Raw genomic sequence first — 25085 nt, forward strand, 5'->3', positions numbered from 1 at the left:
GAGAAAACCAGTAAACCTGAATAATCATTCAACCAGACAGTTCTAGTCTTCTACTTTTAATAAGATGTCACACACAGTCTGAGCCTTCCAGAAACTAACTGCTCAGCAGGAAATTCCAAGCATTTTCTCTTTTCTTCGTATCTACATGTGGTGACAGTTGGCAGGGGTGACAAAGGACTGATGAGCAGAGACTGCATAGGAGGGATATATCCCTGTTCCTGTGAAGACAATAAAGGACAAAAAAAAAAAAAGTTCCTGAAGTATTAAAACTAACTACTGGGAACTTAGGGGCCTTTTCTGTACCTTGTGACAAATGGTACTGTCAGGCCAAGGACAGAGCTCTTATCACCCAGAGGGTGGTTGGGCACTGGAACAGGTTTCCCCAGGAAGTGATCACAGCACCAAAACTGACAGAGTTCAAGAAGCATTTGGCCAGTGCTGTGAGGCACATGGTGTGACTCTTGGGGTTGTCCTGTGCAGGGACAGGAGCTGGACTCCATGATCCTTGTGGGTCCCTTCCAACTTAGAATGTTTTATGAGCTAAGATTCTCTCTTACTTTATCTATACAAAGCTTATGTCAGAATCTTTCGTAAGGGTGTGGAGCTTGTGGCAAACATCCCAGGACAGGGCTGTGTGCCTCCCTCAGGTGATTCACGGAGCAGGTGGTTTTCCCAGTCTTGTGGGCTGTGTGCAGGAAAGCACACAGGTGCAAGGAAAGTTTAGAGCAGGGACTGGTGCTGGTCAAGCTTAAGCTTTGTCTTTGCTCAGCATGGAAAGAGGATGGGCAGGGGTCCATTCTCTAGTGTGGATCAGAAGGCAGGCTGAGATGGAGGAAGGCTTGGCATTGAAACGTGGCCAGGCCCTGCAGTAAGGGTGAGCATGGCATGTTGTGTACACAGGGCTGGAGGGATGTGAAACCACAGGGAAAGTGCCAGGAAAGGGAACTGTGGTGACTTGAATAAAGTGTATTTTTATGCAAAGGGCCAGGACTGGTGATAGTACTTGGTACATGCAGTCCTTGTTTTCTAAAACATATCTTCAGCTTTGTCATGATCTTGTCACATCAAATCTTCTACTTAAGTTCTCTTTCCCTCAGTTTAACCACTGGGATAGAACTCATCCTTACTTGGCATTGCAAATTGCTTTCTACCCTGGACCTGCAGTCTGGCAAGTTTCTTGACCAAGGGCTTTGCCTGCATCTCCCTACCTTTCCATATTCTTCAGGACCATGCCTGTGATAACAAAAGAGGTGTTGGGCCCTCACCTCACTTGCATGGGACACTGTAGCTCATCATTGCAGTTTCTTCTGGAAGACAAGAAAGAAAGTGCTGGTGAGGCACATTGTCAAAAACCCAGAAAAGCAATCCAGAATTGTGCCACTGTTCCTAGGAGAGATGTTCCCTCAGTTTACAGGCTACAACTCCCTCTATGTGACAATGTGACACATGAAACCACTGGTGTGTGCCCATGCCTCTGCAGCTGGTCAGGATTCACACAAGGCAAGAGGCTGCAAGTCCCAGAGAGGCCCATCACAGTTATGAATGCTTCACTTGCTGAAGGAATAGCAATCCCTGACTCATTTCTAGCTTTTCTTCCCACTAGGAACCCCACAGCACAGAGGACAAGTTGGTTTTGGTTTTATTCTTCTAAGGGGGCCATTAATCTTCTGAGTCATCCCCCCACTATGGTCCCTCTGCCTTTTCTGTCTCTGACAAAATAAGTGCTCAAAAGCACAGCTCATTGCTCCACTCTTGTTGGGAGAGCCAGAGCCTCAGTGATTCTATACACCAGCTTCAGGCCTGCAAGTTCTGGAACCAGAGGGAGGAGGAACTACCATTTTGAAAACCAACAGGTTAAGTTCATGCCTAGAGAGCTTCTAAGGGACAGTCAGATAACCATGTCAGAGATGGTAATATCTTAGACTCGATAAAACTCAGAAATTTTCTTTCCAGAAGTACATTTGGATGGTTTTTGCAGCATCTGAGCTCACCTGGCATATAGTAATCATAGATCTTGATATTGGCTGGTTTATGATCCTTCACTTGCATGTCCTGCTCCACCAGGAAAGTGTAGGTTTGAGGCTGTCTAGTCAGCTAAGACCAAGAAATGTAAGGATTAAAAACAGAAAAAGACAAAAAAGTCCTGTAAGACAACCCCTTTCACCTACTTGCACTCAGGCTCTGTAGAGACCTCACCACTGTAACACATCTATTCTGCTTTCTAGTCCATCTCAGAAATATCTTTTACTTCCCATTCTATCTCCCCTTTATGGTCACCAAATTTAACTCAGCTCATGAGGAACATCAAAAATCTACGGAGTCAGTGTGCACTACCTAAATGGTGTGCTAGTGTTCCCACCAATCCCACCTTCCCATCCAGCTCTACACTGAGCTCCTTCATGCACCTGGCCTCAGTGGCTACTTTCTTATTCACAGTGACCACAGCTCTTATTCTCCAGTCTCACATAACCCTCATCATTCAGCAGACAAATACAGGCTGTGGACAAACATCTGCTGTAGGGTAGTGGTTACATGACCTGCTGTTGATTGCAGTGCACCTTGTGTTACCTGGCAGCTTGAGCTGAAATATTTATCTGTATCTTCTGCTCTGTGCTGTAGATGTACTGAAAGAAGCAGCTTTGCAAGCCTAATGCATCCATGTGACACTAAGCCACTTCTATGAGGCCAGCTTAGCTCAGCCTACTGACAGAAACTGAGGATGAAGAATCACAGAAATGCTCCTTAGAAATGCTGGAGTTTTAAATACATGGCAGGTCTCATTTCTGGTGCTGTTTAGGTATTCATGGAGATAGAAAAAGGCTGGAGTGGTTGTTAAACTGTTCATTCATGAGGCTGTGGAGTGAACACTTCTGTTCACACAACCATCTGGTTTACTTTCAAATGAACTTGGCAAAATCCATGAGCAATCTTGCATGCTCTCTGCTGCATTCAGGTTGCTTAAGACTTTCTAAGACTTCATGCTTGCTTGGATTTGCTAGGTGGATCTTATTACTACTCCCCAGTCCTACTCAGGCACCATATATATGGACTTTCAATAGTCTCTAACAGTGCCAACAGATAGGCTTAACATGAGAGTTTTCCTTGTTTCACTCAAGTTAAGTAGTCCTGTAAGTGGCTCTACAGATGAACAACTGCCAACTGACATTTCTCCAGATCAGCAAATGTGGCTGGTATGCAGGAACAACAGCTCTGGAGAGTTGAAACAGTAATGAAAACAATAAACAAGAATAAAAGCTGTCAGTCCATAGCCCCTTTAAAGATGCCCAAATTACACTCACTTCCTCCAGGTAGAGAACGACTTGGCCAGCTTTGCTTTCAACTTTCTTCACTAAAGGCATTTTCTTTAGCTGAAAATAGGAGAAAAAATATCAGAAAGGCTTTAATAAAAAGCAGAAATATTCAGGGGTATTTGTCCTTGTGAGAGGATGGGCAAATATTTATATGGCCAGGGAAACTGTTGATGTAGGGAAAGGCAAGGAGCAGCTTGGAAGAGAATAACCCTGTTTCTCTGCCCACAGGAATGATCACATTTCAGCATACAGTCCTGCATGATGGACATCCATCACTGTTCCCATCCCAGCTGGACACAAATTCGCAGTCTCACCTCTTCCAGTGAACCTGCCACGGGGCTGTATCCAGACAGCAGCTCCACTTGGATCAGGACCATGTTGGTGGACACACGGTTCCCTGTGTAGCTGCAGCAGGAACCCAGGGGACAGCACTAATGTTACTTTCTGAGCCATGATCTCCAGATACTCCAGCCCAGCTTTGGTACTCAGGTGGAGGAATGTGCCTTTCTTTCCAGTGTTTCTCCTGTAAGCATACCTGTTTCTACACTGTAATAAATCTTTGTGCTTCCCTTGAGCTCACTTTTAATTGTGCCAAGGACAGTATGTTCCTTGGAAGCCTTCTGGTGTTACCTACTTTAGGCATGGCAGGGAATATCACATCCTGTGCCTGTTCTCTTGGCAGTTCTGTCCCAAATCAGGCAGGAGTACAGCAGAGGAGAGTGGTGTGACAGTCAGCCAGGAGCAGAAGAGGGAACACTTAGGAGTATGTGGCAGCCCCACAGGACCTTCACATCATCAGTGTTTTGAGACCTAATCCTAGAAGGGGCTGAGACCCACAGACCTTGGTATAATTCCGTGGTGAGTGGCATAGAAGAAGACAGAACTACAGCCTGAGCCACCCCTCTGGGGCCTTGTGCCTCTCCCAGCTGGGGAGAGCACAGCGGGGTCACCTCAGCACTTGGACCCCACGAGTGAAGGGGAACCCTGCCAGCAAGAGACTGGAATGGTGCCAGAAGTCTCTCAGCACAGGGGAGGAAAGGGGAAACCGAGTGTCTCCTACCGAGCACGAATGGTGACGGGGAAGCGGGAGGCGTCGGGCACGGTGCACTCCGTCTGCATGGATACAGCAAAGGTTGCCTCGCTCCTCAGTGGAGGGATGTGGTACCTCAGGATGGCCTGCCAGGAGAGAAAGAAGCTGGATGGCAGAGAATAGCAGGGGGTTCTTTGCTGGAGAGTATTCTTGTCTAGACTAGCTACTGTTTGCTGTCTTGTATTGGTGTAAGAGAAAAACATGTGACAGAAGCAGAGGTTCTCCTAGTAGTGCACTGCTCCTGGTGGATTTCTTGGAGGAAAGAAGCTGCTCTGGCTGGCTGGAGATGATCCAGATTTCATCTGGGCAGCAGATGTTACCTTCCTGTTGGAGCACAGCTACCCCACCAGCCTTGAAGCCCAGATTCTTGCAAGTTACTACAGTAGTTTGTTTTCTTGGTTGGCTAAGTAGCAAGGTGAGATATTCTCTGACTTTCAAGGTTTTCATCAGACAGACTTCTTCTTCCTGGCTGGGCTTACCTGCAGGAAAAGACACCCATAGCCCTGCACATGCAGGGTATAATCCTGGGGAATGGCTGGCAACTCTACTGTCTGCAGCAGGAGCCGATTGCTTTTGTCTACTCGGAGGTTTTGGCTGAAACCCTTGGAAGTGAGAGAAACCTGAAGATCAGGGCTATCCTTGCTGAAGATGTTGGTTGCATAGAGGGCTAGGGCTTCCAGAGCAGCAACAGTGTCCTGAGGAACAAGAAAAACCATCAGGAAAAGTAGGATTCCTACTTCCTATGCGTACCCAATCCTTAGCCATTTCCTCCCTCATACTGCAGCTATAGCACAATAAGAGTTGAGGTTTTCCCTTTGGCTTTTAGCATGGGATTATCCATCACTCCTAGGACTTATAAATTTATAACTTTAATTTATTCATTCTTCTTTTTTTATTCTGGGCTGTTAGAATCCACTGCTCTCAAAAAAACAGCATCAAATCTGATGATGATGATGATGATGATGGCTCAGGGGCATTACCTGGGTTGAAGCAAAGCCTCCATATGGGTTTTGTTGCTTGGTGAGCCAAGACACAATCTTGGATGCCTTTTTGATTTCATCTGATGACAAGCTTGACTTTGTAAGATGAGCCATGAGGATACTAGATGTCAATTCCACATCAACAGATGGAGCCCGATACCAAGATAGGGAATCTTCTTCCTGTTTGGACTGTTGACTCCAGAATATCTGGTCATCTAGAGGTGGAGTGGGAACATTTATGGAGTGTGTAGCTGTATGTAGTGACCCTGGAGTTCTACTTAGCCCCTGTATATAGCTATTAAACATGCATATTGCACATAATACAGTTGGACAAGATATACATGCAGAGCTCCCTATTTGCTCCCCACACCCTGCTTTTCCCAGCACAGCCTTAGCCTGCAGGGTCAGGAGGAGTTCCACAATATCTGTGAAGCTCCCCTGGTTTGGGTGACTGGGAGGCCAGGACTGTGAGACGATCCATAGAGACAATCTGTCTCACAGTGTGGATATCACCTGGGACAGCTTGGCAAACTGAGGCTTGGATAGCCAAGCCTTGGACTCCCCACAAAGCTCTGGCAGTACTCCCCCTTCCCTACTCCAGCCCTCCACTCCCATGGTTATTCAACCCAGAGATTTCCACACAGTTCTGAAGAGGCCCTCCTTCCCACCCCAGAGTTTGTGGTACCTGATATTATAGCAGCTTTATCCAATCTTTTGAGGATTTTCTGCCTGAGGGCCTTGTCCCCTGCCACTGCAAAGGCATTTGCAGCCAGTGCCAGGCTGTAGAGGTTGGGACTGCCAGTATCAGCATGGACCAGGTCCCTTATACACTTCAGAGCTTTCACCACAACTGGGTCCTAGGATACAATTGAAAGCACTCTCATTATGGGCAGGGTGTTTGGGAAGGGAATGCAGGGTGGAAACCAAAGGCAGAGCCCAGGCAGTGCCTGCGAGAGGCTGCACACACAGCCCGCTCCTGCTGCTGGTACTCACGGAGTGAGGCATCCCCGAGTGTATGAGAGCCACCACGATCACAGAGCTCAGCCCCAGGCCTTCCTCCACTGCACCCTGCAGACATCATAAAACACAGATGAGGGATGCTATGAGAAGGGAGAGGGAAAGTTTTCCAGTGCCTTCTGGTCCCCTTGCAAATGCCAGCATAGGTAACAGTGCTGGTTCTATTCCTTCTTCTAAGGAAGTGACAGGACTAGTATCCACTTTTAAAGGTCCTGCTTACCAGAGCAGCTCTCTGCCAGGGTTCCCCAATCTCTTCTGGGTAGCTGATTCTCTCCCTCTGCTGAGCACATTCCCCTTTCTCCTCCCAAATATAAGATTTTCAGTAGCAGATTTCAATGCCAGGGGAAAGGGATGTTCCCACAACCCAGCTGCAAGGTGGTGAGTGTTAGCCCTTGAGATGGAGGTAGGGCAGGGCAATATTTCAGTTCCCAAGTGCACATCAAACACAAACCTTCATCATTCATAACTTGAAAAAGTGCCACAGTGACTAGGCAACCCTGAGTGTCACCCAAGGGTGACCCTGAGCACTTCAGAGCCTTCCTCCTGCAACAGAGTTAATTTGTTCTTGGCACTCAAACTGGACCAAAAAGTGAAGGAGGTTTGAGGTACCTAATAAACCACCAGGACATGTCATACCATCAGGCCATTGTTGAAGAGCTTCCCCACACTCTTGAAGCAGCCAGATGGAGTCTGACTTTTAATCAGGGCACTGGCAGCATCCTTTATATTTTGTTCATCTATGTGGATGAAGTCCCGGGCTTGGCTGAAGGTCTTCAGGACAAGAGCAGTAAGCCTAGAGCCAAGGAAGGAAGAAAGATATAGAACTGAACTGTCACTTGATGCATGTCTCCAAGAGGAGACAGGAGTCTCTGTGTCTTCTACTACATTCTCCCTGTAGAAATACCAGCAGGCCACAGCCCCTGTGAAGATGGAGAACTGGAAGCAATGCACATGAGCTCAAGAAGTTTGAGGTCAGAGCCATGTGCAGCAAGAGAAAAAAAATTCAATTTTTCAGACCTTCAGAGCTCTTCTAATTCCAACAGGGTACCTTGCTGCCCTGGAGAGCTGACATTCAGTGAGCTCACAATTCCAAATCCTGTTTGGGCATTCTGAAAACATGTAAAGAAGGTGCCTTTGCTGCCAAGTTTTCAGAATAGGTCTCATTTGGGGCGCCCAAGAACAAACAATCCAACATGGGTACTTCACGTTAGTTCACTTTTGACCAAGGTGTTCCATAGACTAAGAGGAAGATTTTGTATATTTATCCAAACAGATAAATAGGGAAAGTGACGGCATATTGGGGAGTGTGAAACCTGGCATGACATAAATGTTATGGAGTAAGAGATGATTATTGCTCTGATTTCAGCTAGAGTGGAGTTAATTTCTTCTCAGTAGCTGTTACAGTGCCATGTTTTGGATTTGGCATGAGGATGGTATTGAGCGAACAGCTATGTGGTGCTTAATTTCCATCTGGGCTTAAGCCATGACACCTTCCAAAAGGTCCCAGGAGCAATTTCTGTTCATAACTCCACACCTTTAGACTGCCTCAGTTTCCCCAGAACAAACTCCAAGCTAGCTCGAGCCTGACCAAGTCAAACTGTTGGTTGTTCCTCAGTTGTGTTTGGATATTGTTGCTTACCAAGTGTTTCCTGGCTCACTTCCTTCCCCAAAGGCACTGTATGAACCGTCTGTGTGCTTGTACAGGAGCTGCTGCTGATATCCTGCAGGAAGAGGCTGGGGGTAGTGAAGATGCTGTGTGCCTGTCCTGTTCTCCAGGTGCCAACCTGCCCCACCAATCCTGCTGATCATTACAGAGAGCATTATCTCTGAGGAATTTAGCAGAGGGCTGCCGTGTACTGCTTGTTCCGCTGACATGCATTAGCCTGATTTACACTGCTGCAATTACCATGATGCCGGGCAAGTGATGCTGCACAAATCCTACTCAGCACCAGGCCTCTGCTGAGGCTCCTTCCACACAAGCACTGTAGTGGACATCACCAGCTTAACAAGCAGGAATTCACTCACCGCTTTCCAGATAGGCAATTGCCTTCTGTTTGATTTCTGGAGTCAGCTGTCCTGTTTCTTCAAGGTATCGTGTGATAAAGACGTTTGGGGCAAAATGAACCATGTTCTGCTCACCACAGCCACTGGACATCTGGAGAAGCTCATCTATGTTGTCCAGTGCTGTTCCCATAATGTCACCTGTAGGACAGAACCACAGCTTTGGGAGCCATACGCATACTTGTGTGTAAAACAACTCCAGTCTCGCAGATTCTCCAGTTCACCTCTGCTCATGTCATGTCTAGAGACTTTAGGAACAGGGATATGGTACTTGGCTGTCTTTCCCCTGGCTTGGTGAAATTATACATCCATCCAGTGCCACTTGTATAGGAAGAGATAGGATACTGCTCTGGAAGACAGTACTACATCTTGCTGTACATATTCCCTTTCATTACTTTGTTTGCTAAAGAAGACACAGTGGCAACAGAAGTGATGTGTCCTGCAGGGAAAAATATTACTTCCCAAGACTCTTCTAAAAACTCACCTAAGAAAGAGATGTGGGCTCTCTCTGACCCAAGGACAATGTTCTCTGGCATAGTGAAAGAGATGGTCTCTGAAGCTGAAGTTCCTGCAAATGGCAAAACCATCAGAACAACAGGCATGAGGAAGATGGCAGAGTCACAGGTGTCCCCCAGGACATGGTGTAAACAGGTCTGGGATCACCTAATCAGTTGGTGAAATCAGCAATTCAAAAGAAAGGATGACATAGAGATCCAGACACCTATTGATGAGGGTCTGTGATGTGGTTAGGCAGTGGCTTGATGTTGCCAGGAGCTTTTACTACTGGGTAGGGCTGAATGGCTTTGCATACCCATAAACATTCCAAGATCCCTGACTTTCTGCTCCCTACACACCTCCAGAGAGTCCTAGAGTTGTTCAAACACCACACTGCTTCCATCTCACCTCTGTTCTGTGCACAAGCACAGCCCCAGTAAGACAGTACTTGGGGGTCTCTGCACCTACCTTCAGGGCACAGGAATGAGGTGTGGGTCTTTTCCTCCAGCTGCCCCTCTGCCTGGTGGGGAAAAGGCTGGTCAGCTCAGAAGGGAGAGAGGTAAAATCAGAGAGCAGCTGTGCAGCACCCCACCTTTTTGCAAGCACCTTTTCCATCCTTATGGGCCTTGGCAAAGGGGTTCATATAGACAGCAGAGATATCCATGCCAACAGTGAAGTTGTTCTGGGAAGCAGGTTTCTCAGCTGCTGCATGGCTTTTGACCCCACTGCCCTGCCAGCAAGCAGTTCTGACATTTCTGTCCCATCCAATGGAGGAGCTCCAGTCCAATCTACCCTCAGAATCTCTCCTTGACCAGTCTCCCTGAGAAACGTGCCCACCTCACTGGCTGACTCCTCCTTCCCAGAGCCACCCACCAGACTGTCTTGAGCCCGACCCAGCTCCAGCCTTGCCAGAACCCCCAGTGCAGCCTGACCTTCACCAGCAGGTGTTTAACCACTGTGTCCTTCCCTCCAGACTCAGGCACAACAGCTGTACGCTCTGTGCAAACATCTTCCTGCTCCACCACCTCAGCAGTGATGGTGAAATTCACCTTCCCTAAAAAACAAAACATCAAGAGGCCGGTTGGCACAGCTATGCCTGTGTTTTTGTTCACTCAGCCTCGGGCTGCTCACTCATGTTTTGCACAGTGGGCCAGTCTCCCTTCCAGCCCAGCTCTGGCTTCCTCAAGCAGCTCTGCCAGTGCTTCCCACCCCTGCCTCTCCCTTGACCCCTTACCTAATTTTGTAGCCTTCACATCCCAGGAAAATGTTTTTGCTGAATCAGGGCACAGGCAAAGAGTGAACCTGACATTTTCATGAAGAAACTCAAAATCCCTGGAGTCCATTAGGCTAAGCTGGAGCTAAAGGTAAAACAAAATGGAGTTCAGGTTACAGAGCTTCTGTTGATGCTGTGTTTTTCCATTCAGGCCCTTGATTCAAATAATAGTCGATCCCACAAGCCAGGGGTGAGTATGTTGATGGTTTGTTGCAGTATCTGTGGGACACCAGCAGTGTCCCATGGACATGCAATTTACATATGTAAAGTTTGGCTTCTGGGGAGGGATAAACTGGTCAGTGATGGCTCTGTGTGGAACTAAACTGTACAACTTCTCCGGTGTCTTTTGCCCAGTGCCTAAGCAGGCAGCTCCTCTGTTTGGGTCTCTATTAGTAAAGTAGTTCCCACACATTCCTCTGCTCCAAACCATCCTGGAGGGAGCCACTCACCGCCATGCACTGCTTCAGGTAGCTGAACACTTTGACTTTCAGGGGAAAGGACTCTCCCCGGAAAACAGAATAGGGCAAAGTGGGTTCCACAAAGAAGGGCTTGAAGCTCCTCAGGTTGGTGGTCTCTGAGATTCCCAAGCCATGGCTCTCCGAGGTGCAGAAGGTCATGGCTCTCCAGTCTGTGATAGTGTCAGGTACTGTGACAGCTAGCTCAGCAGCCCCTGAATCACTGAGGAGAAAACAGAGTGGAAGAGGTTGTCCCCACAATGGAAAGAGCTCTCTTAGGAAGACAAATGCAGAAATTCAGACTATGGAATGGAAGGGCATGTGGAGGTGTGGGGATTCCTGGCAAGTAGGACAGAGGTATGGGAAGGATAGCAAATAGGTGGGCAAGGAATGACTTGAGAGGAAATTGCAACCCAAAATTTGCTTCTGAGCAGTGCTGCACCTGAAATTCCTCTTTTGTGTGGACACAGAGGGCTCACAAGGGCCCATGTTCTACACCCAGTCTGTTCCATGGAGTATAGTGTGACACTTCCTATTGGGAAAGTGTGGAAACAATGGAACATGTCTCTTCTGAGGTGGATATTGACAGGACAAAAGGTAACACACAGCTGGAATGTGGGAGATTCTGACCTGACATAAGAAAACACCATAAGGATGGCCAAACATGGAAACGTAATTTGAGGAATGTCCATCCTTGGGGATACAGAGTATTTTACTACAACTTGATCTAACAGGACCTGCCTTGTGTAGAATGTTGAGCCATGGATCTGTGGAGGCCTCTTGCATCCTGAAAGAGTGTGTGATGTTAAATTCCCAGAAGCATTTGGAAAACCTCAAGCAGAGACAACAACTGAACCAAAACTCCACTGTCCTTATTCACTTCTTCATACCTCCTTGTTTTACTTTGTGCACAGAAGGCAATAATGCCCTGTCTCTGCTCCTGCCCGTTCTCTCTGCTGTGTCTGATAGAAAGTCTGTATCCCTGTGGAGCCACAGCCCATAACTACTCACTTGATGGGAACCAGAGTCCAGATGAATGTCTCTGGGAACCAGGTGCGTGCTGGTGCTGACTCGCTGCCCAGCTCGGTGAGCTCTGCCTCAGCAGCTTCAACAGCAGCATCTGCTTCTGGGTACAAGCTCTCCAAGTCTGCCAGCTCATCAAAAGCTATTGGGAATACAAGCATTCCTTCAAAGGCAGAGCAACTGTGAAAACAGCATAGAGCTCATCCAGAAAAAGCTCGGTTCTCCTTCCCTCCCACCCCCAGCCCAAACCCTCTTGTCCTTTCCAAGATGCCTTCAACTTCATTATTGTCTTCCACAAGACAACCAGTAGGCTACGGGGATTCCAGTATGTGTTCTCCCCCATGAGACATTTTACCTGCTCAAAGTTTTGCTCTCATTCCCTGCAGAAAAGCATGGATACTGCCCAATGCCAATCTTGGTTCATTCTCTGGTTTCCAGACAGACCTTTCCTAGTCTTACAAACAGATTTTCTTTCCTGAGACAGATGCCCCTCTTCCCATATTATCTTCCTGCTCACCAGATGAAGCTTGCAAACAGGTTCAAACCTTGCAGCCACCCCTGTACCCCTCCAGTGCACTGGACACACATTCCAGCCAGGGCCTTTCCCTCTCTCTGTGGAGCACATCTCCTGTACAACCTCCCACTCATGTGTGTAAGCCATCCCCAGCTCCTAAATACACTGCACGTTCAGCTACCCATGTGCAGCCTATATGTTACCCGTGATCTCCAAAGAAACAGGAAAAATCAAGATGTACACATGTAGTCGTAGTCAAAAGTGGTCTGGGTGCGGCATTCAATTGGAGACTTGATTTTAAGGTTGGTTAAAAATGTTAGACCTGCATTCTGGAGGAAAGAAGGGGGAGAAAAGAAGGTATATTTCTGTGGAGGCATTGGCGTGTCCAAGAGCCTGTCTCTCCCCCTCCTCCCAGTGTATCACAGCTCCTCTGTGCTGTTGCACCTCAGCACAACCCGCAAATTTATGTTGGGAGAGAAGGCAGAACTGTCCTGCTCCCAGAGCTTGGTCCTCATGCCAAAGGATTGTGGGGGTACCACTTTCATCTGCATGCCTGTACAGGAAGTCATTATTTTGGCACCACAGTTTGCTGCCCGCCCTAACCCAGACTTTTCTCTATCCTTCACTGCCATTCCTTTCTACTATTATTTCTCTCCTTTCCTTGGTTTCCTCTTTTCTCTCAGATGCTTTGCTTCTCTAACCTCCATTTTTTTCTGACACAGGCTGACAATCCACTTTGCTTCCAATCCCTGGAAACTCTGAGGGGGACTAATGGGAAGTTGGGTTCTAGGAATCTGCCTGATCAATGGGAATTTATCATACTGGGAGCATAGAGTGCCATTGATCTCTTAGCTCAGAAGCTTGGTAAATTCAGATTGTGAAGTCACCAGCAGTTACAGGAAAGACAGTCTGAATCTACGTGTGCTGACCTGGGATACAAAAGTGCTCAGCTCTGATATTTCAGGATTTTTAGAAATTAGATTTACCTTCAGAAATTCATAAACATCTGGTTGGGACACTGCATAAGAGTATCTGTTGTACATGAACGGTGACATCATTCCTGGTGAAAGGGTTGTCTGAGAGGCATCAGTGATTCCAGGGCTCTTGTGGATAGTGCAATAGTCACTGTAGACATCTGTGAGGGTGCTAAGCTGCTCCTGAGCATAGCTGAACATATTATACACCTGTACAGAGAGAATAAGAACAGTACAGGTCAGTGTGAGAGGTGGGAAGATTTTAATTTCTATCCAGAAATTTCCTGTGATCTCAGAGGCCAAGCTCAGGTCCTGCCTGTCACAAAAACCCAACTCCAAGAAGTTTTGAATTTTATGAGAACCTCCACAAATTTTGGATGTATAGCACCAGAGAAGAACATGAACCCCTCTGGGGTATGGCTACATAGCTGTGGCCACTTCTAGCTTAATAATTGTACCTGTGAACTGAATGCAAACACTAATGACATCTTTCCTGCATAGGGGGAACATTGGACAGCTTCCTGTCTGACTGAAGATGCATCCTGGATCCACCAAGACAGTGTCAAGAGGCAAATCAGGTGTCCCTTAGACCAAGGTCTAGAAGAGAAAAGCTACCCTTCCACTGCCAATACACCACATAGAGCACACTCTGTGAATGGAAGGACTGTATGGTTTATGTGAGCTGGAACAAAGACAAGAAGCCTATCCTATGTGTGGCATTTTTTTTTAACACAACTTTTTTTTTCAGTGCATTGTTGTGAATCAGTTCAGGAGATGGATGTCTCTTGCCTTCTGCTTGCCACTGTGGTAAAGCACTTTAACAAGGATGCGACTTCAGGCTGTAGCTGGGGATGACAGTGGGTTATTCTAACAGAATAAACCCTCTGTAGACACTGGAAATTTTGGCTGGCGTTTGATGTTTGCCTTCATTTTTTCTCATTAAACCATGCCCTGTCCCCATTCAAGCACTTGTTGGTATATCCACCATGCCTCATTAGGCAGCAGTGGTCAGCATGAGGTGACTCACACTATCCCTGGATAGCTCAGCCTCTGGCCTCAGGAGAAGGACACTTTTGTCTACTGCACGGATGCTGCACAGGGAGCCTGGCGCAGCCTGCAGATGGAGACGGACAGCCGATCCTGGGAGAGCCACTGCATCCGAGAAGCCAAGCTTCACCTGGAACAACAGAAGAAAAGGGGACTGCAGACACTGAGATGAAGGAAAGGGGAAGCTGGGGTTATTGGATTCTGCTGCATATCTACTGCCAGTTTACAGGTCATCAGCCACCCTCCAGCCTACCCGCCCCTCTATGTTTTGTGCACTGCTTACACGGTTCCTGAAGCAGCTGGACACTTTCAGACGGAGGGTGTCTGCTGCCACTTGTCCCTCAGGGAAGGCAATGTAAACAAAGAGGGTAGCCATGGATGAAATGAGATCAATGGGCAGAGTGACATTGAAAGCCCCACTGTACTGACCTGAAGGAAGGAAAAAATTGAAAAAGTACAGCAAGGTGCAAGGCAGTCTGCAATCCAAGGATGACAGCAGCAATGTGCTCTTCCTCTGTAATACTTCTGTACAGATTCTTGAATAAAAACTATTCTGCCTTGCTTCTGGGGAGGCCACAGCTAGGCCAGGATGGAGGTTTTTACAGCAGTGACCTTATATAATGACACACCTTGGCAACAGTGAGCACTTGGAAGAGAAATTACTTTCCACTTGAGACCAGAAAGACTCCATAAGTTGCCCTGGAAGTCTCTGACAATTTCCTGCTTGGCAGATAAACTTTGACAGTGTCATCATTTGATCAGCAGAAAAAAAAAAAAGGAAATTAAAGACAGAAAAAAGACAGCATATTTCCTAGAGGTTTTTTGTGCCAGCTCTGTGGTTTCCTGTTAGTCTCAGATCTCTTTTTTCTCCCTCTCCATCTAGGCTGGAAAGACTTTCTTGTTAGATCCCTTAATCTGTTCCTGGGAGTTAGATGTTTTTACCTGATGGTGGATCAAGAAGCACTGTTGTTTGGCCATGATGCACGAGGGACCCTCTGGCCATAACCTAAAGGGTAATGAACAGAACAAAGGGTTGAGAGTGCCTCTGCTCCATGTTTCTGGGCCAGCAAATAGCCCTGTGCTGACACAGACCAGGCTCAGAGTTGACCTCGCTGGCACTGCCCGCACTCACCAGGTGGTAGAAGTGTGCTCTGGCAGCCCGGTGGCCCAGCTCTGTGGCAAGGATGTGGTAGTGCACAGTGACCTGCTGCACATCCCCACAGGCTGGCACTGCCTGCACGGGCTGGATCCTCACAGAGCTGTGGCTGGAGGAGTAGGAGGCCGTCAGTGGGAGCGATGCGGTGCCGTAAGACACCTTCACGTTTTGACTGTTCAAGTCCTCTGGCTGGGATTTTGCCTATGGCACAGAAAAAAATGTCTGAGGATTTCTTACAGCTCTTCATACACCAAAACCAAGGCTGACTAAACAGCGGGCTCTGAACTATCCCAGCGTAGGGTGTCTACTTCCACCTACACCAAGTTCAATATGTGGGTAAAGTATTAGCATGTATCTGCCCTTATAATGAATTTCAATTCTAGTTACCTGCTTAGCTCCAGACTGGTTTGCAATAACTGGTTCCTAACCTGTAGTATGACTTTACTGCTGTTGTCCCATGCTGATGTCTCTAAGACAAAGGAGGCCATCCCAGTGTCATCTGTGAGGTAGGTCTTGGTCTGCTTCCTGCTCCCATAGGACACTGTAAGAATCACCTTCTTGTTCTTCAGGTGTGTCCCATTGGCACTTCTGAGTTCCAGCTGTAACAATGCAGAGAACAGTCAGAGTTGGAGGCCTGAAAATCCACATCCCAGTAGAAGTCCCAGTCTACTCTCTATAAAGGGACTTTCAGTGTGATATTTAACATCTCCAACCCTTCCCCATTTATGCAGCGGCCATCTCATCCAGCAAAGCCACAGACCCTGCAGTCACTCCTTTGGATAACTGTTGCCCCTGATTTTTAAAAGTGTTAAGTTTTCTTTTATAGTTCTTTTGAAAGTTTTAAAGTTGTCATAAAACTTATTCAGCTTTCTGATCTGTTTACATATTTCTACTGGAGTTCTCACGCACTGTTCATGTAAATAATGATTGTTTTGCATTCTTCATTGTGGGAGGAGAGAATTTATGGACTGTTAGTTTGACCAGTGTGGTTGGAGAGGTGGTAATTCCATCCTCCAATCCATGGTTACCTCTGGAATTCTATAAATATTAGATGCTCGAATAAAAAACTTTCTTTTTTTTCTCCTTTGAACTTACCAAGCGTCTGTGTACTTACTTTGTGTCCAGTAGTGACAGCTAACCTCTTGGTAGATATATCAAAGGAGGGTCTGGGACAGAGGATTGTGCTGGCAGCTTTGGGCAGCTCAGAACAAGGGGACCCCTGGGCACTTCTGTGCCTACCACCTGCTTAGACCCAGCTGCTGGGCTTTCCATGTTTCTTCCCTTTTCACTCACATTTCCATAGTAGGGAGCTCCTTGCTGATAGTAGTAGCTCGTCCCCCAGAACTGGAGAGTTGTGATATCAAAAGTGACCTTGCAGTTTTCAGTGGTGTTGAACTCCACCCCTGGGAAAGACAAGAGGCACATGCAGGTGAGTATCGCGTCTAAGCAGGCATCAAGATCGGATAACCTCAGTTAAAAGATGGACTATCACTCATAGGGCACTCCAGTTTCTCCATGCAGCTTCAGGAGTCATTTGACACATATGCACCCAGCTATGGTGCCTCCTACACTCTGACGTGACAGAATGACAGCAGCCTATCTGGAACTCTCTGTCAGACACTTCACAAAGACTCCTTCCCACTTTAAGATGGTCCTACTTGTAATTGTCCTCTTCCATTCTCCTTCCCTCCTCACAGCAGTCACTAGAAGGCAGCATTTTTCCTTGCCTTTCCCATGTCAGTTCACAGCCTGAGGTTTTGTCCTGTGTACCCATCTGAAATCACTGCAGTTATGTGGATGTGTGCCATTGCTTCTGGCAAGGGGCTGTGAAACATTTTCTTCACAGGAAGAAAAGGAAGGCTTTGCAAAATCTTGTGAGAGTAGGAATATTATAAGAAACCTTATCTTCCCATCTGGGATGTGGAGATAAATCTAATGAGGAGCTAATAACAGTACATAGTCAGGGCCTTGATTATCTCTAGTTGCTCCGAATAACATCTCATTCCAATAGACTGTCCTAAAATATGGTTTAAGAACAAGAAAACCTGGCCTGGCCCACCTCTGTACACATTTTTAATGTGATGAGAAGACAAGAGAAAGCAGCTTTTGCTCATCTCTGTCAAAATAAAATTACTGCCAGAGCAGGCATCAAGACTGGATGAACTCGATTGTCTTACAGATAAAAACCCAAAGACAAGTACATTTTATGTGTGTATAATAGAAGATTTTCCCACAAAGTGTAGAATCAGTTTTTATTACCTGTTCCACTTTCTTTCAGAAAAGCCTCAGCTTCCAGATTGAAATCATAATTATCACCATGCTTCCGGAGGAAAACCTTAGTATTCACTTCAGTGGAAAAGCAGCCATCGTCGTTTGTCTGGGAATGTGAAATTGTATTTGTTAACCAATCATGAAGGCAAAGGAGTGTTTTGTCTCTTTGCCCTCTTCCCTCCCTTTTGCAAGAGGGGTGGGTGTCTCCCGTGCTCACCTCGCCGGTGTAATCCTTACAAATACTGCGCTTGGCTTTGGAAGACTTGCGGTTATAGCGGATGTGTTTACGGCACACCACAGCCTTCACACTACCCTGGACTGCTTTCCCATAGGTGTACCTGGCAAAGGGAGCACAGAGGACTTACACTCACACAGAAACATTGGCTCAGGAGTGAGGAATGTCAGCTTTACCCTGTGCTTTGCAGCTATACAGCTCAGCAGAGGAGGCCAACAAGTACAAATGGCCTCATCAGATCGAGACAGAAGGCAGTGGGTGAGCTCTCTCCAAGTCAACACTAGTCCTACCAGGCAGGGCTAGGGGACATTGTGTTGGCCACAAGCCGAGCCATTATTCCTACAACACTGTCACTAACAAATACAGCAGAGGTGCTGTGTTGTAGGGCACATGCTGCATTGATGAAATGCACTGCCACACTTTCAGACTCACAGAGAAAGTAGGGAGAGAGAATTTGGAGAAAGGTGACAATCCAGGAGAATTGCTTAGCAAAGGATGACAGGGTACCAACTCTTGGGGTGAGGGTAGGGTTGGCAGAGACCATTTTGAGCTCAGTTATTGATGGCTGTGCATTTTTCAAACCAGTAAAAATGCACCTTCTGCCATGATAAGTCAGCTCACATGCCACAGACGTGGAGAGGGAAGTTTTCCTCTAGGATGGTGACCACCTGAGGCATCTGGATGGAGACACTGAACTTGGGTAGCACTGTGTGAAAGCAAGAAAAAGATAATTCAGTGAGAATAGAAAGACTTAATTTGCTCCAATCCTTCCAAAGTGGTTGTTTACAGAAAAAAAACCCAAAAAAACCAACTCTCCTTTTGTCCCAGCACATGGCCTGGTAGGAATACACCAACAGCCCAGCTAGGAGAATGGGACAGGAGTAGGCAGTCTCCTCCCTAGAGCACAGCTGTGGGACATTGTCTCAGCCCCATCTGCAGGACATGGGGGAGGAGAAAGCCAGTGGGCTTGGGTGAAGGTCAGTGATTACACCTGCGGGCAGGCAGCTGCACTTCCCAGGAGACAGCACAACCAGCACAGCTGCTCACAGCTGCATGGCCCATCCAGCTCTGTGTGTGGAGGGGTGCTGGAGGCTGGCAATACACCTTTCTCTGCTGCCACCAGCTTCCTGAGAGTCTTACCATACTCCTCTACCCTGAAGGTGCGTGTGAGGCCAGGCATTCTGATGCTGTACTCGCCGAGTGGGGCTTCTGCAGCCAGCGGGAAGGACAGATCCACAATGCCTCCCACAGGTGTAACATCCACCCACTGTGCAATCCTGTTTCCTTTGGGGTCCTGCACAAGTGGAGTAGAGAGTAGTTATTTTCTAGTGCAAAAAGACTTTTGCAGGATGTCCAACATACCAGGGTGTGGTCTGACCACATATTCTCTTTTCCTGAGAGCCCATGTCTATGGCACAGCTACAATGCTCAGGTGAGTCCAGGCTCAAACAGGAAAGGACTTTTCTCCCTGTCTCACTGACAAAGTAAATCTATCATATCATTGTTCCCTGGTGGCACTGCCATCTCTGACTGCTGCAAGACTGTTGTTTACTGCCTGCCTGTCTCAATAAGAGAAAGAAGTGGTCCTTCTTTAGAGATCTCTGTGGTCACCTGAGCTGGCACAGCTCACAAGGTCACTGTGGAGACATTCTGCCTCTAAGGCATGAGCTACTGGGAAATGATGTCTTGAATCCCCAGGAAAGAATGGGGAAACAAGTCCAGGACTCCAAGCAGGGGGACCATTGAGGCCCAGTCATGAAGGACAGTGTTCTCCCACCACTGGTTCTGGGAGGGCAGGGTACAGAACTCTGCTACAGCCACACTGCCCAGCCAGTAGGAGCTTTGTGATGAGTTGATGCTTAATGTGGAACAAGTGGGCACTGCTGAAAAGGTGAAGCTGGATCAGAGTGCTATGTTTGCATAAACTGGCATAAAGTATTGCGTAGATGTCTGAAAACGGTGTTCATGTAATGATTCCTTGCTGGGTATGACATGTATATTAACTACTGCCCATTGCTAGCAGGGACTCTAACCTCTCTGCATGGGTATTACAAACCCCACAACCCCTTTCAGCTGTCTTTCCTCAGCACAGTGATTACTCTGGACAGATTTTAAGAATCAGCAGCCTGAAAGCTGCTTTAGGAAGTGTTTCTAGCTGTGCAGTCACAACACTTAACTGGTCAAATGTTTGTTTTCTAGATGGTAAATATAAAAGTATCTTTAAGGAAACTTCAGGATTTTCACAAGTCTTCAATTCATAGGCTAGAGGGACTAGAATTCTAGTAACCACTCTAGGAAGGTTTGCTGGTTTTCAGTGGCACCCATCATTTACTGCAGGGATCCCTGTGTGATCAGTGTCATGGCTCTGCCAAACTTTTGTGGACATGGAACGAAGGAAGGACAAGCAGTCAAGGACTGTTCCCATTCATTCTGAGCTAGCTGACTTTCTGCATCAATATTTCCCTACCACCGTCTCCAAACCTGTGTCTTCCCCAGGGTGAGAAGAGTTCATCACTTTCAATAAAGTGGGAGCTTTACCTTCAGTTCCACCAAGCGCTGCTGTGGGGAGAAAACAACAGTTACTGGTGGGATGCTTTCAAGTAAGTTACCATCCACCTCCCTGGTATTTTTTAATTCCCCAACCATCCATCAGTCTTTTCTAAGCAACTGCCCATAACCCATGAGCAGCTCCTGTCTTGCAGATGGTGCCCAGCACTGTAAGCACCAAAAGCAATTTTGAGACCAGCTGTACACACATCTCCTGGCTGGGCCAAGCACTGATCTAGAAGACATGCAGGCAGCTCATAACATTTCCACACTTCAGGTATCTTCCCTCTTGACTTACTGTTTCACTGCTGGCAATAAAATTCTGATCCAAGGTCACAATCCGCAACTTGACTACAAAGAAAAAGGAAAACGGGACTGGCTGAAATGAAATCAAGTTTCTCAATAGGAAATAACAAGAACACAAGGCTAAGAAAGATGTGTACATGTGTTTCACTGAGAGGATGAGGGCAGCAGACAGAGCCATCCACTGCTAGGCCTATGCCCAAAGCCCTGCTAGGAGCTGGAAGCCTACTAGAAAATAAAAGTGTTAGGAGAGGCAGTGTGGGGCTTTCTGGGAAGGCTGGTGCTGGTGGCAAAGAGTATTTTTCTGGACAGTGGACCTGTGGTGGGCCACTCAGTCTTGCCTGCACTGAAGGTCATCCCAGTGGAAGGTGTGCAGAGGCATGGGGCAAACAGCTGAACCCTGTGGTGATCCGAGCTGTGCAAGGGCAGTGGTGGGACCTGTAGGTGTGCAATCCTCACCTGAGGAAGTCTGTGGGGAAGAGAGGGATTTAGAGCCCTGACAGACAGCTGTGACTTTAACTGGAGCAATCACGAGTATAACACTGTGGCTTCTAAATCTTTTCTCACGCATCAAGGAAAACACACAAGCCCTGTTCACAATGGCATACGGCACGCTGGCATAGGAGAGAGATATTCCCAAACCCCTCAAAGCCTAGAAGGAAGCCCGTGGCCCATCTCCCTTCCTGAGCAGGTCCTGTTCAGAGGACTAGAAGAGTACCCCACATTTTGTGGCCTGAGAACCATTCTCTCTCTCACAAGACATGGCATTCTGTCCATACCAATCTGTCCAGGTTTGTACACAGGTTTGTCTGTCTGGATAAAAGTCTTCTTGTCTGCATGCTTGATTAGGACTTTCTGTTTCTTCTGGAACTCTGAGTTGGCTTCCAAGACTGTGATAACAACAAAAGCCACTTCATCAGGGTTTCCAACAGGAGGAGGGACCTGCAGGTATAGTTATAACCATCATTCAGGGTGGATTCCATTCACTGATCCCAAGGGTTTTGGAATAACAATTATAACTTTTGGGTTACTCTAGTTCTTCTTGCCTGGAAAGACTTCACAGAACATTTCAAATAGTTTTCTAGGAGGGTAAAATATTAGTGGGGCTACATAGCAGAAAGGACACTGGCAGACCTATGCAGGCTGAAGCAGAAGATTATTGGCCAATTAAGATGTCCTAATGGGAAGACACAATTCTTTGCATTCCTGCCCAGCAAGAGCAGAACTCAGGCAATATCCACCCTAGTGAAAACCCTTGAAAGTATCTTCCTCACCTGGAAGCTTCTGCAATGGAAGAATGGGAGCTGAGAGATGGACTGAGTGATCAGAGTCTCATTCCCAGCTCTGCTTTGCAAGGTGACTGATACGTGGATTGGGACTGCTTGCTCTCTGCTGAGCTGGAGACACGCTGTCTCTGAGAATGGGTGGTAGAGCTGAGATGGTATTGCCACAGCATAGTTTCTGTTGGGAAAAAAGAGAAAAAGAAGAGAGAAGAGAGAAGTCAGGGTAAACTGACTTTCTAAGAGGGCAGGTTTTGACCTGTATTTAGGTACTTCCTAGCAGACTTCTGGTCTCTTCACTCTGCTGTCATGACACAAGTGGCACATGACACTGTTCTCATCTATAGGTACTGCAGACATTGACAGTGAGGCAGTATTATATGCTGCATGCACATATAAAATTATAAAGTCACTACCTTACAAATTAAAAGTGAAAAAAAGGTGAAAGGACCTCCCCAGGAGGTCCTTGGGAGTTACCCAAGGAATCAGCAGCAGCTTGGCTCTCTTGTAGGTTTCCCAAGTCTTCAATGTTTGCACTGAACCACACTACATTATCACCATCAGTTTTGTTGGCTGGTTTTCCCACTACTCTTGGGCTCAGAAACAATGTCCTCTGTGAGGGACCCAGTGTCCCAGCTCCACGTCCCAGCCACAGAGACTCATGAGCACCTTCACTTCAGCTCCTGACAGTGCTCTTTGCTCTCTACTTCCTCTCCCATCTCTGCATCTACTCTGATCTGTGTCCGCAACACCAAAAAGCTGTTCACTGTTTGCTCCCATCTTTTACTATACTGTAGCATCTAGGACCAACAAAAAGCCAACATTCAAGCAGATTTCAAAATTCTTATCACTGTCTCCTCCCACTCACTGCCTTTGGACAGGCTCAGCCAGCAGCATGTTTTGCGGGAAGCAGAGGGGAGGGCCTGGAAAGATCAGAAAAGCAGGAGGAAATGAGGTGACATGCTGGCAGCTCTCTGGAGCTCAGCACCCTGGCAAGAGAGAGTCAAAGTCCTGCTGGCCAGGAGCCTTTGACTGCTGTCACACTCGAATGCTGCCAAGCCGCCTTGAGGATCTCAAAACACATACCAACAACATTTTGTTTTTCCTATTTGAGCTGACTCATTGCACCGCCCTCTGCCAAAGGATGGGATGAGCTCTCCTCCCTCCTTGTGCCAAAGGATGGGATGAGCACTAAAATGTCACTGCTTTCATCCCAAAGGATGGGATGAGCACTAAAAAAACCTCCCACACCCCCCCTTGCTCTTAATGATCCTTTTACTTTTGTCTCACTAGTTTAGACAACCCCCTTGCTCTTAATGATCCTTTACTCTGGAACATTTTCTTACACACCTTTAACATTTCATCCCTTGCCCTTGCCTTCTGAGCTATAAAAGTAAGAAAGAACATCTCCGGGGCTGTCATCCAAGGGTCCCAAGATCCAAACTGGATCATGAATCTATGAAAAAAATTGGAATACAGGCAGGACAGCAGACAACCTATTGAAGCAAGTGGTATTTCTATAAAGCAAAGCTTCATGCTGAAGGTAACACTGGCAAGCAGACAGCAGTAAAGCACATCCTTTGAGTGGGAACATGTCCTAGAGGAAGTACTCCCACTGGAGAAGGTTTTTAAAACTAGGCTTGTGCACACATGCAGCAGGAGGGAACCCAGCTACAACCTGCTGCCATATTTTCCACTGTAACATCTACTGCTCAAGCACAGTCATGCTTCTGTTTGCACTTGTGCCATGGCTGCAAAAGCAAACGCCTTCCAAAAAAGCAAGAAGTTCACAAGCCAGGACATCACAGCAGTGTCTGCTGGAACAGGAGCTGCATTCCTGACAAAGTATATGAAGAGAAGTTGTGCTGGGAATTGTCCTTGACAGAGGTCTGAGAAAAGGTGTGGTGGAAGCAGATGGCCAACCAAGCTGGACTGAACGTACTGCTGTACCAAGAGCATCTCTGCCAGATACTTGGGCTCATGTTTGCTCACTTTGTAAAGACACTCAGCTTTGCTGGCTAAACTATTTAATGGTGACCTATGACTCTCGGAAGAAAAGCTTAGCCCAAAGAAAACATATTCTGGAACACAGCAGGAGATGTGAGATATCGGAAGGTCAGAATTAAGCACATGCAGAAAGCCGGCAGTCGTTCTGCCCGAGTCCTTGCTGAAATACATGGTCTGCATCAAAGGCACTAAAGGAAGAGCCAGGTAGCAGGGGGAATGTGGGGAAAGTGCACATGGAAACCAAGCAAAACCTTGGGAACGTGAGAAATTATGCCTCTCCGGAAAAACACTCCTCACCTTAAGACTTCTGTCCCATTTCTGTCATACTGCCGCCCCCCGCCAGGATCCCTCACAGCCCAGAGCACATTTGCGAAGCAGCCAAGTTCTTACAGCATTGCAGGCACTCCAGCCGCGCTGGGCAGGAGAAGGATGCAGCCCCACAGGAGAATGATCCTCCACATAGCTGATGGCAGGTCGAATTCCTCCAAGGAAAGCTTAGCCACTCCTCAGTACCCCCTTCTCCCCTGCTCCTGCTGTCTTCCTTCTCCCCCTCATCCAGAGGCGATGGAGCTCGCAGCTCCTGCCCTGACCAGCGCCCGTTCCTCCCTTGGCTTCAGCCCCAAGGTGGAGGTCGGGCTGCTCGTGGTTGGAATGTGGGCGGGAGAAAGGGGTGGCGGCCGTGTTTACTGCTTGCAAACCAGAGGCAGCTGCTGCGAGACTCTGAGGCTTGTCGTGTTTCTCTGGGAGAGGGCTTGTCTGCCTTAGGCAGCACGGCTGCTGGCAGCAGGAGTACTTAGTTACTGTATTTGGTATAGGGGCCAAAAAAAAAAAAAAAAAAATTCCCATTTTTTTTTTACTGGGGTATCATCGGAAACATTTGGATGCAAAATAATTCTTTGGGATGTCGGTGGATTTTTCTCTGTAATTCTTCTTCTGTAGAACTTTTTAGGTATTACTTGCCTCTCACTGAAATTTCACTCCTGACCTGCAGCCTCCAGCTGGACGAGCCCAGAACTTCACATGCAGTTCTGCCAGTGTCCCCATTC

General features: G+C 47.3%; 1 protein-coding gene across 5 annotated transcripts; it reads right to left on the reverse strand.

Annotated features, from left to right (window-relative positions):
• Nucleotides 1–40: 40 nt before the first annotated feature.
• Nucleotides 41–24672, reverse strand: LOC110472324 (alpha-2-macroglobulin-like protein 1). 5 transcript variants are annotated; one of them, XR_002465710.3, is made up of 36 exons: nucleotides 24430–24671; nucleotides 22027–22213; nucleotides 21532–21694; nucleotides 20748–20800; nucleotides 20441–20461; nucleotides 19043–19196; nucleotides 18524–18608; nucleotides 17885–18005; nucleotides 17656–17773; nucleotides 16690–16799; nucleotides 15825–15995; nucleotides 15373–15597; nucleotides 15183–15246; nucleotides 14524–14669; nucleotides 14221–14370; nucleotides 13206–13403; nucleotides 12461–12548; nucleotides 11694–11847; nucleotides 10677–10905; nucleotides 10189–10312; nucleotides 9887–10008; nucleotides 9423–9474; nucleotides 8944–9027; nucleotides 8424–8600; nucleotides 8038–8119; nucleotides 7035–7191; nucleotides 6375–6449; nucleotides 6067–6238; nucleotides 5382–5596; nucleotides 4881–5096; nucleotides 4372–4487; nucleotides 3626–3716; nucleotides 3300–3368; nucleotides 1992–2094; nucleotides 1209–1307; nucleotides 41–218 (listed from the first exon to the last, which is right to left on the reverse strand). XR_002465710.3 is itself a non-coding variant. In XM_021533906.3 (36 exons), the coding sequence occupies exons 1-35, from the start codon at nucleotides 24498–24500 to the stop codon at nucleotides 1267–1269; spliced, it is 4401 nt and encodes a 1466-aa protein (XP_021389581.2). In that variant the 5' UTR covers nucleotides 24501–24671; the 3' UTR covers nucleotides 41–218; nucleotide 1266. The 5 variants fall into 5 exon arrangements, 3 of the variants coding, with proteins under 3 accessions (XP_021389581.2, XP_021389580.2, XP_021389582.2); XM_021533906.3 differs by having other exon boundaries at nucleotides 1266–1307; nucleotides 20441–20458; XM_021533905.3 differs by having other exon boundaries at nucleotides 1266–1307.
• Nucleotides 24673–25085: the final 413 nt, after the last annotated feature.

The sequence above is a fragment of the Lonchura striata genome, chromosome 2, assembly GCF_046129695.1.
Source record: "Lonchura striata isolate bLonStr1 chromosome 2, bLonStr1.mat, whole genome shotgun sequence".
In the NCBI taxonomy this organism is placed as follows: Eukaryota; Metazoa; Chordata; class Aves; order Passeriformes; family Estrildidae; genus Lonchura; species Lonchura striata.